The sequence below is a fragment of the Rattus norvegicus genome, chromosome 8 (assembly GCF_036323735.1).
Source record: "Rattus norvegicus strain BN/NHsdMcwi chromosome 8, GRCr8, whole genome shotgun sequence".
Classification (NCBI taxonomy): Eukaryota; Metazoa; Chordata; class Mammalia; order Rodentia; family Muridae; genus Rattus; species Rattus norvegicus.
In genome coordinates, this window is record NC_086026.1 from 118,467,884 (window position 1) to 118,481,919 (window position 14,036).

The 14,036-nt window shown below is 49.5% G+C and overlaps 1 protein-coding gene across 1 annotated transcript; it reads left to right on the forward strand.

Moving 5' to 3' along the window:
• Window positions 1-339: 339 nt before the first annotated feature.
• On the forward strand, window positions 340-12,085 carry Uqcrc1 (ubiquinol-cytochrome c reductase core protein 1). Its single transcript, NM_001004250.2, has 13 exons — window positions 340-410; window positions 639-779; window positions 4,544-4,630; window positions 5,811-5,940; window positions 6,448-6,646; window positions 7,063-7,142; window positions 8,893-9,008; window positions 9,192-9,335; window positions 9,463-9,623; window positions 9,734-9,819; window positions 11,029-11,117; window positions 11,403-11,478; window positions 11,899-12,085. The coding sequence occupies exons 1-13, from the start codon at window positions 342-344 to the stop codon at window positions 11,961-11,963; spliced, it is 1,443 nt and encodes a 480-aa protein (NP_001004250.1). The 5' UTR covers window positions 340-341; the 3' UTR covers window positions 11,964-12,085.
• The last annotated feature ends 1,951 nt before the right edge of the window (window positions 12,086-14,036 follow it).

Below are 14,036 nucleotides of genomic sequence, written 5' to 3' on the forward strand. Positions count from 1 at the left end.
GCACAGAGAGCACAGACAGAAAAGTGCTTCAGCTTTTGGGCTTAATGTGTGCTGAGCCACTGTCCTCCAGGGCTCTGAGCTGCTGCTGGCTTACATCTCCTGCAGTTGCACACCGCCTCCCTCAGGTGGAAGAAGGCGACGAATGGGACCGTCTAAGGGCCAGCCAGTCGCAGGTTCTCTTAGAGGCACAAGGACCAAACGACAACATGCGATTAATTCTTGCCAATGGACTTGATGCCCAGCAGGGGGCGATCGAGCACCAACTCTTCCTTACAGCGCCTGCGCCTCATACTCCACCCTGCGCATGCGTAGCGCGGCTTTACGCTGACGGAAGTTAGAAGATGGCGGCGTCCGCAGTCTGCCGAGCGGCCTGCTCTGGGACGCAAGCGCTACTTCGCACCTGCCGCTCGGTGAGGTGGCAGCGAGACGTTGGGCTGCAGGGCTCAGGGCTTTGGCACGCAGATGAGGAGTAGGCTGTCTCAGCAGTGGCGGGTCTGAGTGGGGAGGTCGCGGGGGTCAGGGCCGTGGGAAGGTCATGGCGGAGGGCGGGGATGGGTATCTTCTCGGGCTTGGATGTGAGAGTCGAGGTCCCAGAGGCTTGGAGAGCAGTTCTTACAGTGGTCACCTTCTTCCTTTAGCCGGCCCTGCTGAGGCTACCTGCCTTGCGGGGTACCGCAACCTTCGTCCAGGCCCTCCAGAGCGTGCCGGAGACACAGGTCAGCGTATTGGACAACGGGCTGCGTGTGGCCTCGGAGCAGTCCTCGCATCCTACCTGCACGGTGAGTGTTTGCCAGTCCTCCAGATGAGGCGCGCCGTGTTGTCCTAGGTTGGGATGTGACCTTGGGTTGCAGTCTTACGTGTTTTGGGTGGAGACTGGAGTACTGCCGGGTTTGTCCCTGTACCAGTCTTCAATTCTGACTTGACTTCACAGCGGCAAGTGTGTCTAGCTGGTCTTACTTTTACCTGTATGAGTGGCTTACTCAAATGTGTGTATGTTCACCATGTCTGTGCATAATGCCCACGGAGGCCCGGAAAGGACATTAGAGCCCCTGGAACTGGAGTTACAGGTGGATGTGAGCTGCCTTGTGTGTGCTGGGAATCGAACCTGGGTCCTGTGGAAGAGCAACTCCTAAACCCTACAGTATCTCACCATCCCATGTATACATACGTAAAAATTAAATTAGTTTTTTCCTCATGTTTTTTTCAAGACAGGGTTTCTCTGTGTAGTCCTGGCTGTGCTGGGACTCACTCTGTAGATCAAGCTGACCTCTTGAATTCAGAGATCCATCTACCTCTGCTCCCCAATTTCTGGGATTAAAGAAAGGCATGAGTCTTCAATGCTTACCTCAAAAGTAAAAAAACAAGGTGTAGAGTAATAAGCGACAGCACCCAGTTTCCTCTGCCCTCCATAGATATTTGTATCTATGTGTATGTGCTACACTTGAACACAGAAAATAAATGCCTCTGAAAGACTGGGAAATTAACTGGGGTGGAGCCTTTGCCTAGTGAGTATAAAGCCTTGAGCTTGATACGTAGCACTGAAGGAAGAAAAAAAATGCTTTTGAAGATTACATTGAATTGGATGATTATCCAAAAATAGTTGCAAATCTGGAGCACTGGTTTGCTCTTTGGTTAAGAGGGCTGCTGCTCTTACAGAGGACCAGATTTCTGCTTTCAGCGTCTTTATTGGGCAACTTCCAGCCACCTGTAACTCTAGCTCCAGGAGATCAGACACTTTCTTCTAGCCTTCCCCACTTCTGGCCTTCTGGGATACGTACACACAAACTCAAATATTTTATTCAAAATTGCAAATTGGGCTGGAGAATTGAGTCTGGTTTATAGCATTTGTTCTCTTTTAGAGGACCTGGCTTTGATTTCCAGCACCCACACAGTGGCTCACGGCCATCTATATCTCCAGTCCCAAGGGATCCTGTACCCTCTTCTGACGTCCACAGGCACTAGGCACACACATATACATACACACAGGCAAAACACTCATCCATATGAAATAGTGAACATAGAATTTAGAAATCTTCAAAATGGAGTCAAGAATTGAAATCTTTACTAGGTGTGTTTACTAGGTGAGAAAACTCCAAGAACCAATCCTCCCAAGACATTTAGTAGGGCTAAATTGTTTCGTTGTTTTTCAATACAGTGTTTCTCTGTGTAACCCTGCACTCTAGTGTTCTGGCAGTCTGTGTAGGTCAGGTTAGCCTCAGACTCGCAGAGATCTGCCTGTCCCTGCTTCCTGGATGTTGGGATTGTAGGCGTGTGCACCACTGCCTGTCTAGGGTTATGTTTTTGTCTGATTCTTTTTCTAGGAGCAAATAATGACTTGTGATAAAGTTGTTATAAACACAGGATATAAATTCCTTGACATGTAGAACCTACATGAATAGACTCAAAACCTACTAATGAAGCTTAGTAAATCATGCTCTATTCCACAAACTGATTATGCTTCCGTTACCGAGAAAAGATGGTGTCGTTTAAAAGTCGAAGGATACTGTGGATCGTGATCTAAGATGTTAAGAGTCAGGGGACTGTTGGGGCTAGAGAGATGGCTCAGTGGTTAAAGGCACTGGCTGTGCAATCACAAGAGCTGGAGTACACATCCCAGCACCCAGGTAACAAGCTGAGAGTCCTGCAAATGCCTGAGGCTCCAGCTTGGAAGGATATGGTGTAGCTTCTGGCCACCACATGCACATAGGCGCCCACACTTACACACAGGTGCACATACATTCACACACAGAGTAAAAGGCATGCTTATCTGAAGTTATCCTGCACACTGGCGTATAGCATCTATTCGCAAAGCATGTGGTAGACAGTTAGCTGTGAGCAGATAAGCTCAGCCATGTGGGTAAGTAGCGTGTTTCACAGCTCGTCAGGAAACTGTTCACAGTGCTCGCATGCCCGCAATCTAGTACTTGAGAGGTGGGCAGAAGGAGCAGGAGTTCATCATCAGCTATAGAATGTATTCAGGGCCAGTTTGAGCTATATGGCATCCTGTCTCAAAAAAGAAAAAAACATAAAAGAATATTAAAATTCACACTTTATAAGTAGAAGCAGGATTGGGGATTTAGCTCAGTGGTAGAGTGCTTGCCTAGCAAGCGCAAGGCCCTGGGTTCAGTCCCCAACTCCGAAAAAAAAAAAAAAAAAAAAAAAGGAAATAGAAGCAGATGGATCTCTTAGTTCAAGATCAGTGAGAGCTACATGGTGAGATCCTGCCTCAAAAAAATGAAAGGAATATTGATTGTTACCTGGAGCATGGTGAGAGGTGTGTATGTGGAGAGATGGTTCATGGGTTAAAAACCCATACTGGGACTAGAGGGATGGCTCAGTGGTTAAGAGCACTGACTGCTCTTGCAGAGGTCCTGAGTTCAATTCCCAGCAACCATCTATAATGAGATTTCATGCCCTCTTCTGGTGTGTCTGAGAACAGCTATGGTGTACTCATATACATTAAATAAATAAATAAATCTTTAAGGAAAAATAAAGGTGAGGGTTGCTTTGAGGACCTGCCTAACAATGTGGGGAGATCCATGTGGGAGTTTCTGAGGCATCATTACAGGGTCTCACTCAGAAAGTTGCTTTCCTCTTTGTTCTCGAGACAAGGTCTCACTGTGTAACCTGCCTCTGCTAGGGTTAATAGTGTGTTCCAACGCACCCCGCTTCAGTACCTCCTTAAATGCTGAAATACAAAGCATCGAAGCCTGTAGCTCCCTTCCTGATGAAAGAATAAAACCATCAGAACAAGGCAAGGGGTTGTATAGTGATTGGTTTTTGGTTTGGTTTTGTTTTTGAGGCAGGGTCATGCTGTGTTGCACAGGCTAGCCTTGAACTCATAATCCTGCTTCTGCCTTCCAGAATGCTAGGGTTACAGATGTGGGACACCACACCTAGCTCACATATGTTTCTTAGAATGTAGAAAATAAACTATTGTCTGCAAATGATAGGCTTCGTGCATAAAAGAAAGTAGATTAACTAAAAATTATAGTTGTGGAGCCAAGTGAATAGGCACAGTTGAAGGTAAGACAGAGTGGGGGGCTGGAGAGAGGGCTCTGAGTATAAGCACTGGCTACTCTCCCAGAGGACCTGGGTTCAATTCCCAGCACCCACATGGCTGCTCACAACCATCTGTAACTCCTCTCCCAGGGGGTCTGATACCTGCACAGAGACGTATATGCAGTCAAAACACCAATATACATTAAAATAGTTTTAAAAGAAAATAAGGCAGGGGGGATTTTTGTGAGTTCAAAAATCAGGCCAGATGCTTCAAAGATAAGCACCAGAGATGTTTTTGGATGTTTCTGATAGCCATGAGGTAATAAGGCAGGTAAAAGAGGTGAGGCGTATGGTTAATCACTTGGTTCCTTCCCTGTGCTGTGGCCCTCTTGTCTTTCTGATCGTAGGGGTCTTAATGGAGCAGCTCTCCCCCACATTACACCATGAGGCTTACGTGAAGCCTGTGTGGAGTTCCTCAGGTGCTTTGTGACTAGGAGCTGGACTGATGGCTGGTTCCTTTTGTTGGTGTTCTCTTGTCCAGGTGGGAGTGTGGATTGACGTTGGCAGTCGCTATGAGACTGAGAAGAACAATGGAGCAGGCTACTTTTTGGAACATCTGGCTTTCAAGGTAAGTCTTGTGAAGTCTGTTTTCCCTCAGATTAGGACTACCTATCTCAAAGGCCAAAGATCTAAAAATTAGTCTCCTGATTATGGGTATTTTGGGCCATAGTCTGTATCTACCCTTCTGGAAGGAGCCAAATGTTTTTGTGAGTGCGTGCTTATCTGATGAGCCCTGTGTAAGGTCAGTCTATCACTGCAGGGAAATACAGTGGCCAGAATTTAGAACAGCCAGTCACATCACATCCATGGTGAAGGATAGAAAGACTGGATGCAAGGAAAATGCCTGTCCGCCCGCCTGCCTGCTGCTTATGCTCAGCTATCTCTCTTTGGTCTTAGATCATTTAGAGTCTGCTCCCTAGAGAACGGTGATTCCCACAGACTAGCCTGATTTAAATAATCCCTCAGTAAGACTCCGCAGTAATTCCAGATTGTGTCAAGTTGATGGCTAAAACTAAGCATCACACTAGGCTTGTCATGCGCCTGTGTACATGGCAGATTTAGTAAACTTGCACATGTACATGTATGCGTTATAACAAACTTGCAGGCATGGTCATGCTTCCTTGCTTGTAAAATGTCACACTATGTAGATTACCTACATCCCTTAGTTAGAAGGTAGAACCCATGTTTGTTTTTTTGTTTTTTGGTAAGTGACAAAATGTTGAGGCAATGTGATGTGGAGGGATGTGGAGGCAGAATCAACAACGCACCCAAGTGTGTTGTGTGCAGGCATAGTGTGTGCCGTGAGGCAGTACCGTGAGAGAGTCTGATGTGACACAGGTGTGAAGATTATCTGACCATGACTGTTAGAGAACATGGAATACTGGAAAGTTAGGAGACCTGTTGGGTGAGCTCTGGTTACTAGGCAACACTGACTGCAGCCATGCTGTTTCTCCTGTCACTGATTGTCTCCATCCAGTGGTCCATGATGCTGTGTGCTCAGCTGAGGGCCTGTTTAATGTAATGAGGGAGGTATGTGCTGGGTTTCAGAGGAGCGCATTGAAGGCGGGCTCCTGTATGCCGTGACTCCTGGTTGTACACCATGTACAGCTATTGGATCTCCTGGAACTGCGGTTATAGGTGATTGTGAGCCACTATGTGGGTGCTGGGAATGGAACCTGGTCCGAGTGCTCTTAGCCACTCGGCCGTCTCTTTAGCTCCTGATTGGTCCTCTTGCTGTCTGATTCCAGGGAACAAAGAACCGTCCTGGCAATGCCTTAGAGAAGGAGGTAGAGAGTATTGGCGCCCATCTTAATGCCTACAGCACTCGGGAGCACACTGCTTACCTCATCAAGGCACTGTCCAAGGACCTGCCAAAAGGTAACGCCTGACAGGAGGTGTGGGCTCAGGGCAATCTCCAGGGATGCACAAGTCAGGCTCCCAAAAGCTCACCTGTGGAGCTGTGGCCTTGTTGCAAGTGTACAACAGAGGGAGGTGCCAGGCTTAGAGATTTACAGTGAAATTATCTCTGCTAAGCACCTAAATATGTCAGGTTTTTAAACTGTTTAAATTGTGTGTGGTGTGTGCATTGGTGTGTGTTTGGTCACAGGATGACTTGCAGAAATCAGTTCGTTCTTTCTGCCATGTGGATTCTGGCACTCAGACTCAGGTCGTCAGACTTGGGAGCAAATGCCCTTTCTCACTGAGTCAGCCCTTAAGTTTTGAGACAACAGCCCATTATGTGGCCCAAGGTGGCTTTGAGCTAACTGTACCCCTGGCTGTTCTTGAGCTCTTAGTAATCCTCCTGCTTTGGCTTCCCGAAGGCTGGGGTTAGGGGCGTGCGCCACTACGCTTGGTTAACTGGTTAACACGTTCCTCTGTGTCCAGTTGTGGAGCTCCTGGCAGATATTGTGCAGAACATTAGTCTGGAAGACTCGCAGATCGAGAAGGAGCGAGATGTGATCCTGCGGGAGATGCAGGAAAACGATGCCTCTATGCAGAATGTAGTCTTCGATTACCTGCATGCAACAGCATTCCAGGGCACACCTCTAGCCCAGGCTGTGGAGGGGCCCAGTGAGAACGTCAGGTGAGAGCTGGTTGAGATTGTGAAATAATGCGTGTCCTCATCAGCCACATGCCCTTTAGGTTGTCTAACTGCCCGTGTTGTTGATTTCCTAATTTATACAAATTTTGAATTGCCATCTGGTCCTGTGACCCTGTTAGCTCTGGGGTTTTCACTTGAATCTTGGGCTCTGTTTAGGACATCTTTCCATGCATGTCCTGACACTCTGGGGGAAGGACCATCTAGCTGTCCCTCTGGTGGGGAGTGTGCCAAGAGGTGTGCAGCAGCAGAAATCAGACGCCCCTTCAGGGCCCAGCATCAGCCCATACCCTCCTTGGCTCTCTGGCTGTGAGAAGGGACTGAGGGGTGAGCTAAAGCCTGCTCTTTAGAGAAGCCTCTTCTCAGCGGTGTTTCGTGTGACTCAGCTGCGTGTCTTGCAGGAGGCTGTCGCGCACAGACTTGACTGACTACCTCAGCAGGCACTACAAAGCTCCCCGAATGGTGCTGGCTGCCGCTGGAGGTGAGTGATGGATTTGCTGAAGCCCTGGTCAGGTGAACCTAAACTTGATTAGCAATGTGTAGATCTTCTGGTTCTGAACATAGAGGACTCCGGGGAACTCTGTTCTTGTCCTGTCATGAAGGTATGTGACTCTTCTTGTTTGCTTGGAGATGGGATCCCATTCTGCTGGCATCTGGTGTCCACTGGAACTGGGCATACAGTGTGCCCCTTCTCTAGTACATGCCTCAGTTTGGCTCTCAGCTCCCGCCTAGGCCACAAACCTCTCTTAGCCTCACTTAGTCCTAGAATGCATTTGAGGGCCAGTGGAAGACACGTGAGTCTGTGCTGATAGCCTTGCTGTTGGGTGCCGCTGGCTCTGTGATAATGAACATTTGATGGTGAGTGGTGCCACCTTAACAGGGAAGCACAGAATTATAGCAGAGGTTTTGATGGGAGCTTAGAATTAGAGATGGGTGGGTGGGGAGCACATGTCATTCAAACAGATTTCTGAAGGGTGGAGGTTATCAGTTTAGTGGGGGACTTGGGCCAAGGGGAAATGATTATGCTAAAGCTTGCTCTGCTGCTGCTGGTTAGGGTCAGGTAAGGCAGACTAACTAGGGAAGCATGTGTGCGTGTGTGTGCGTGTGTGTGTACACACGTGCGTGCAAATCTACCATGTGGATCTCAGGAATCAAATTCAGTCATTAGACTTGGCAACAGGTGCCTTTACCTGTTGAGTTACAGGTTGGCCCAGAGATTTAATTTATGTGACTGTGTGTGTCTGTATATATGCCACAAGCATGTGGGTGCTCATGGAGGCCAGAAGATGATGTTCGATCCCCTGGAGTGAGTTACATGAAGCTGTGCCCTACCTGACATTGGTGCCAGGAACTGAACACAGGTCCTCTGAAGAGCAGAACTGAAGATCCTTAACTGCTGAGCCTTGTTTCTAGCCCCACCTTTATGATGCTTAGATTGTACCTAAGGCAAGAGCTCTAACCACTTAAATATCCTCCCATTTTTTAACATAATTTTTTTTTTTTTTCCGGAGCTGAGGACCGAACCCAGAGCCTTGCGCTTGCTAGGCAAGCGCTCTACCACTGAGCTAAATCCCCAACCCCCAACATAATTTTTAAAAGTTTTATCTATGTGTATGCATGTCTTGCCTGCCTGGATGTTTGAATATCACATGGGCATGTGTGGTGTTTGGAACCAATCCCTGGTGTGCAAGAACAAGTACTCTTTTTTTTTTTTTAATGTTTATTTATTGTATATATTTATTGTATGTGAGTACACTATCCCTGTCTTCAGACACACTAGAAGAGGGCATCGGATCTCATTACAGATGGTTGTGAGCCACCATGTGGTTGCTGGGAATTGAACTCAGGACCTCTGGAAGAGCAGTCAGTGCTCTTTTTTTTTTTTTTTTTTTTTTTTTTTTGGTTCTTTTTTTTTCGGAGCTGGGGACCGAACCCAGGGCCTTGCGCTTCCTAGGTAAGCGCTCTACCACTGAGCTAAATCCCCAACCCCGCAGTCAGTGCTCTTAACCTCTGAGCCATCTCTCCAGATTCCCCACCCTTCAAGTCTGTTTTTAGGTTCCATGTACCTAAGGCCACGGGCTGTTTTGCCCTGAGGTGCCTGTCTTACCTTTGAGATACTCTGTCTGTGGATCCTCTTGTCTCTCACCCTGCTGTGAGGCCGTGTTCCTGCTCCTGTCTGATTTCCTACCTGTACCTGGACTGGTGACCACTAACACCCTCTGTTCCCTCAGGGGTGAAGCACCAGCAGCTGCTAGACCTTGCCCAGGATCACTTCAGCAGTGTCTCCCAGGTGTATGAAGAAGACGCTGTACCTAGTATAACTCCATGTCGCTTCACTGGCAGTGAGGTGTGTTGTCTGGCAGCAGGGTTGGTTCTCTGAACTGGGGACCTCTGGGAGGGCCCTTAAGTACATGGTTGTCTTTGCAGTGTCAGAGTCCTTAGGACATTGGCAAGGGGTCCAGCATCTCGCATCCTTTCTGTTTTCCCAGGAGGTATGGTTGCGTCTCAACCTTGACATGTGTTGTTTCAGATCCGACATCGGGATGATGCCCTGCCCTTGGCCCATGTGGCCATTGCAGTAGAGGGACCTGGCTGGGCTAACCCAGACAACGTGGCTCTCCAAGTGGCCAATGCCATCATAGGCCACTATGACTGCACTTACGGTGGTGGAGTGGTAAGTACCAGGAACAGCAATCAGGCTTTGTCCTCAGCAGAGGGTGCTGGATTGTGGTCTATGAGTTATGGAGCTTAGGGTATGTGCCACAGATATGAGGGGTGCTTCTGATCCTTGCCTCTGGCAGCACCTGTCCAGCCCGCTGGCTTCCGTTGCTGTAGCTAACAAGCTTTGCCAGAGTTTCCAGACCTTCAACATCTCCTACTCTGAGACCGGGTTGCTGGGCGCACACTTTGTCTGTGATGCCATGAGCATCGATGACATGATCTTCTTCCTGCAAGGCCAGTGGTGAGTCTCAGCTCAGTACTGCATCCTGAGAGAGGGGTGATTGGCTGGGACACTGGGAGTCTCCCAACATGAGCATCATTCAAGTCCCCACACCCTTCCCCTTGCTTTAGGATGCGCCTGTGCACCAGCGCTACAGAGAGTGAGGTGACTCGGGGCAAAAACATCCTTAGGAATGCCTTGATATCTCATTTGGATGGTAAGTCCTGCATCCACTAGAGAGGGATTCTGTATATCCCAGTAGTGACCACTGTGACTCAAGCTATAGCGTGGCCATGTTTAGAAAGGAGGACCTTGGCATGTGTGGTGTTCCACACTTGTAATTCCAGGATTTGGAAGATGAGGCTACCCTTAGCTACAGAGTGAGTTCAGGGCTGGATGATAGTGTAGGAGACCTTATCTTAAGAAGAAGCTGGGGGGGCTGGAGAGATGGCTCAGCGGTTAAGAGCGTCCGACCGCTCTTCCAGAGGTCATGAGTTCAATTCCCAGCAACCACATGGTGGCTCACAACCATCTGTAAAGAGATCTGATGCCCTCTTCTGGTGTATCTGAAGACAGCTACAGTGTACTTATATATAATAAATAAATAAATCTTTAAAAAAAAAAAAAAAAGGGCTGGGGATTTAGCTCAGCGGTAGAGCGCTTACCTAGGAAGCGCAAGGCCCTGGGTTCGGTCCCCAGCTCCGAAAAAAAGAACCCAAAAAAAAAAAAAAAAAAAAAAAGAAGAAGCTGGGGGCTGGAGGGATGGCTCAGTGGTTAAGAGCACTGGCCGCTCTTTCACAGGTCCTGAGTTCAATTCCCAGCAGCCACATGGTGGCTCACAACCATCTATAATGAGATCTGATACCCTCTTCTGGTGTGTCTGAAGACAGCTACTACAGTGTGCTCATGTACACAAAATAAATCTTTAAAAAATAGAAGAAGAGGGGCTGGGGATTTAGCTCAGTGGTAGAGCGCTTACCTAGGAAGCGCAAGGCCCTGGGTTCGGTCCCCAGCTCCGAAAAAAAGAACCAAAAAAAAAAAAAAAAAAATAGAAGAAGAAGAAGCTGGGCAGTTCCAGCACTCTGGAGTCAGAGGCAGGAAGATCTTTGTATGTTAGAGAGGCTAGCTTGGCCTGCTTACCAAATTCCTGGCTAGTTAAGGCTACATAGCAAGACCTTGCCTCAAAAGAAAACGAGGAGAAAGAGAGAGGGAGGGACAAAAGATTTTAAGGCCACAGATACCCTGCCACCTCAGATGTGGATGTTTGGAGCTTCAGGTGCAAGTGGAGGTAGCCACACTATTGTTGTTACTACAGGTTGTTATGGAAACAAGGGTTGTGCTCAGGGGTCAGAGCATGGTTCTAGAGGTCTTTGTGGGTCCAAGATTGGACTGAGCAGATCTATAAGCTTTTCCACTTCCCTTGAAGGCACCACCCCTGTGTGTGAAGACATTGGTCGCAGCCTCCTGACTTATGGCCGCCGCATCCCTCTGGCTGAGTGGGAGAGCCGGATTGAGGTAATTGGAGCCCTGGAAGAGGGTCTAGAGCCATAGGCTGGTGGGCCTTTGCAGAATTAGAGTTGGGGTCTGATACAGCACAAATTGCTCGCATAAGCATCTGTTATCCAAGGCAGCTGCCATTTGCAGGTGGGGGTAATTAGAGAGACACTGATGACTGTGGACATAGGCAGGGAGGAAAGGAACAGCTCCCAAGAACAAGCAGATGTGGGTTGACTTAAGGAGGTACTGGCTCAGGGGGTGCCTAGTACCTGTCATTCGTGTTCTCTCTGCCTCCCCCCACAGGAGGTGGATGCCCAGATGGTTCGAGAGGTTTGCTCCAAGTACTTTTATGACCAATGTCCAGCAGTGGCTGGATATGGTAAGTAATCTAGAAGGTCCGTCCTCTGTCATTTTCCTCAGGCCCCCACCCCTTCTGCTGCCCCATGCACAGCTTACACTTCAAGAAGGAAGTTGGGGCTCTCTCCAGTAACCTGGCTGCCAGAGAGTTCTTTTTCAGAAAACCTGCCCAAACAGTTCCCAACTCCCTGCCAAGCTACTTCCATTAATACCCCACCCATCCCCAGCCCACCAGGTAGCAGGTACCCTGCATGTGGGGTGGGGCTGCCAGCGCCAGAGCATGAAAGGACAGGCCCTGAACCCTGGGGAATGTGTTCCTCCTCCTTTCACTCAAAGCCTGTCTTGTGCTGCTCTGGGCAGCCACTCTGAGCTGGGTGGCACGGGGCCAGGTGTCCCTGTACAGGCTGGGCCCTCCACCCTGATCCCCGCCTTATCCCCGCAGGCCCCATCGAACAGCTCTCAGACTACAACCGGATTCGCAGTGGCATGTTCTGGCTGCGCTTCTAGGCAGGAAGTCTGCGCAGGCAGGCAGCAGGGCGGGGCCGGGGACTCGGGGTCCCTGCCACAGACGCCACTCCTGCTGCTCAGCTGTGTGCAGCCAGTTACCACCAATAAAGTCCTATTGAGAACTGTGTTGTCCTTCTTTAGCATTGGCATGGAATCCTTTGGGAGCAAAGGCATCCCTCACTTGCTGCACCCTCTGAATCCTTCAGCCTTCCCATAGTCTCGTGTCCTCAGCCAGGGGCAAGTGTGGAGGCTGCAGCAGAGACCGGAAGCCTTTGATGCTTGCAGGGAGTTTGCCCAGATGTTTCCACTCAGCTGCATGGGGGACATTTCTCATCCAGCTTGTCCCAGGGATGGGATGTGGGAGTCATGGAAACTACAGGCCCAGCCTGTACCCTGTTGAGGTCCCAGTGTGGAAATTAGGAGCTTATGTGGGAAAATCCTCACTGAAGACTTCCGAGCCACCCTCTGGTGGCCTCTATTCTGCTGGGATGGACCGGGAGGGGCCACTAGTGTCCCAGAGGAAGCTGCTTCTCCGTGTTTACTGTGGGTTATAGAGAGGATAGCCTGGAGCACAATGTTCTGATTTTGTTTCCAACTGCTGTCTGGACAGGCAAGGCAAGAATCCTTTGCCTCTATTTGCCGCTGACTCAGGCTCCAAGAATAGCCCTGAGCTCAGTGGGGCCCAAGCCCACTCCCTCCTCTAGGTCTGTCCCAGGCAAGTCCTGAGCTGTTGTCCTAGAGAACCCTTCCCCATCTTCTAGAAGCAGCCAGGCCCTAGCCATCTCCTGATGGAGTTCTCCGTTGCATTATCCCTCAGCTACTCCTTCCAGAGCTCTGATCTGGGAGGAATGTGGGCTGGTAGGCCTCACTCTGGGCTCCCCAGGCTTCTATGAGATCCCTGAGGAGGCCGGTGGCAAGGTGGGCACAAAGGTCTGAGCCTCTTGAGCCTTCTGGCTGCTAAGTGTGAGTGGAATCTAGTTGAATGTTCAAAGAGGGGCTCTTGGTTAAGTCTCCCAGCACCAAACAAGCCTTGACTCTCGTCACTTGTCAAGGGCAAGTCATCCTACTGTTTGACCATCTGGACTGCTAGGTAGCACAACTCAGATGGACCCAACCCTGGCTTTGTGTGGAGATGGACCAACCATGTCTGGGAATGAGTGCCCAATCCAATGCGCTGGAGTGAGATTTGATTTCCAAGCTAATGTCTGACCCCAAAGGCTACAAACACAAATGCGCTAGACAGAGCAGGGGCTGCTGGGAGTTTCTGGGTTCCTTGCATTCTGAGCCCAGGCATTTCCTCTTTCCTCCTCAAGGAGCTAGCTGCCTTCCAGGTGACTGTGAAGGAACTTGGTAAATTAGCATGGGGTCTTGGGCTACATGTCTGCAGCAATCCCAGTGAACCTGGTTATGATGGGGCCATGGGCATGGGAAGAGGTGAATGAACTGTGGAAGTACAAGCAATATTCTCTAGTACTGGGAGAGCAGAGGGACGTGTGGATCAGAGGACACCCTGCCCGGTTAAGGTGAGGAGTTTGGAGGTATTGAAGATAAGGTGGGATACGGGCCTAGTTGGAGACATGGTGCCATCTGGCAAAACATGACTGAAGCCAGGGAGGCAAGAAAGGGAAAAGGTCACCCTCTGGGGTCTCCATTGCCCTGAGGGAAGAGCTGGAGGTAGGTACAGGTCTCTCCCATACGGTAGCTAAATCTTGCCAGGACACTGCAGTCAAGGGCCTTAGAGGGTCCGTACCTCTCTCTGTTCATGAAACTTGGCTGCCGTAGACCTAGTCATCCCTAACCTACCTTCACAGCAGCTGCCTTTGACTCCACACGGAGCCTTTTCTGAGGGACACTCCAGCTCTAGTGAGGTTTGCCTGGATGCCAGGATTCTTAAGTTGGACCTCCTATCCTCCTGAAAGGCCAGGTCCATGTGTACATGTATGTTCATACCATACACGCCACATTTATCCTGCTGTTACCCACCTCGGCTGTGAGAACATGCCTGGTTCTCTACTGCCCTCGTCTGGAGTATACCACCTAGGGATGGGAGGCCCTGGGGACAATGCCGGGGAG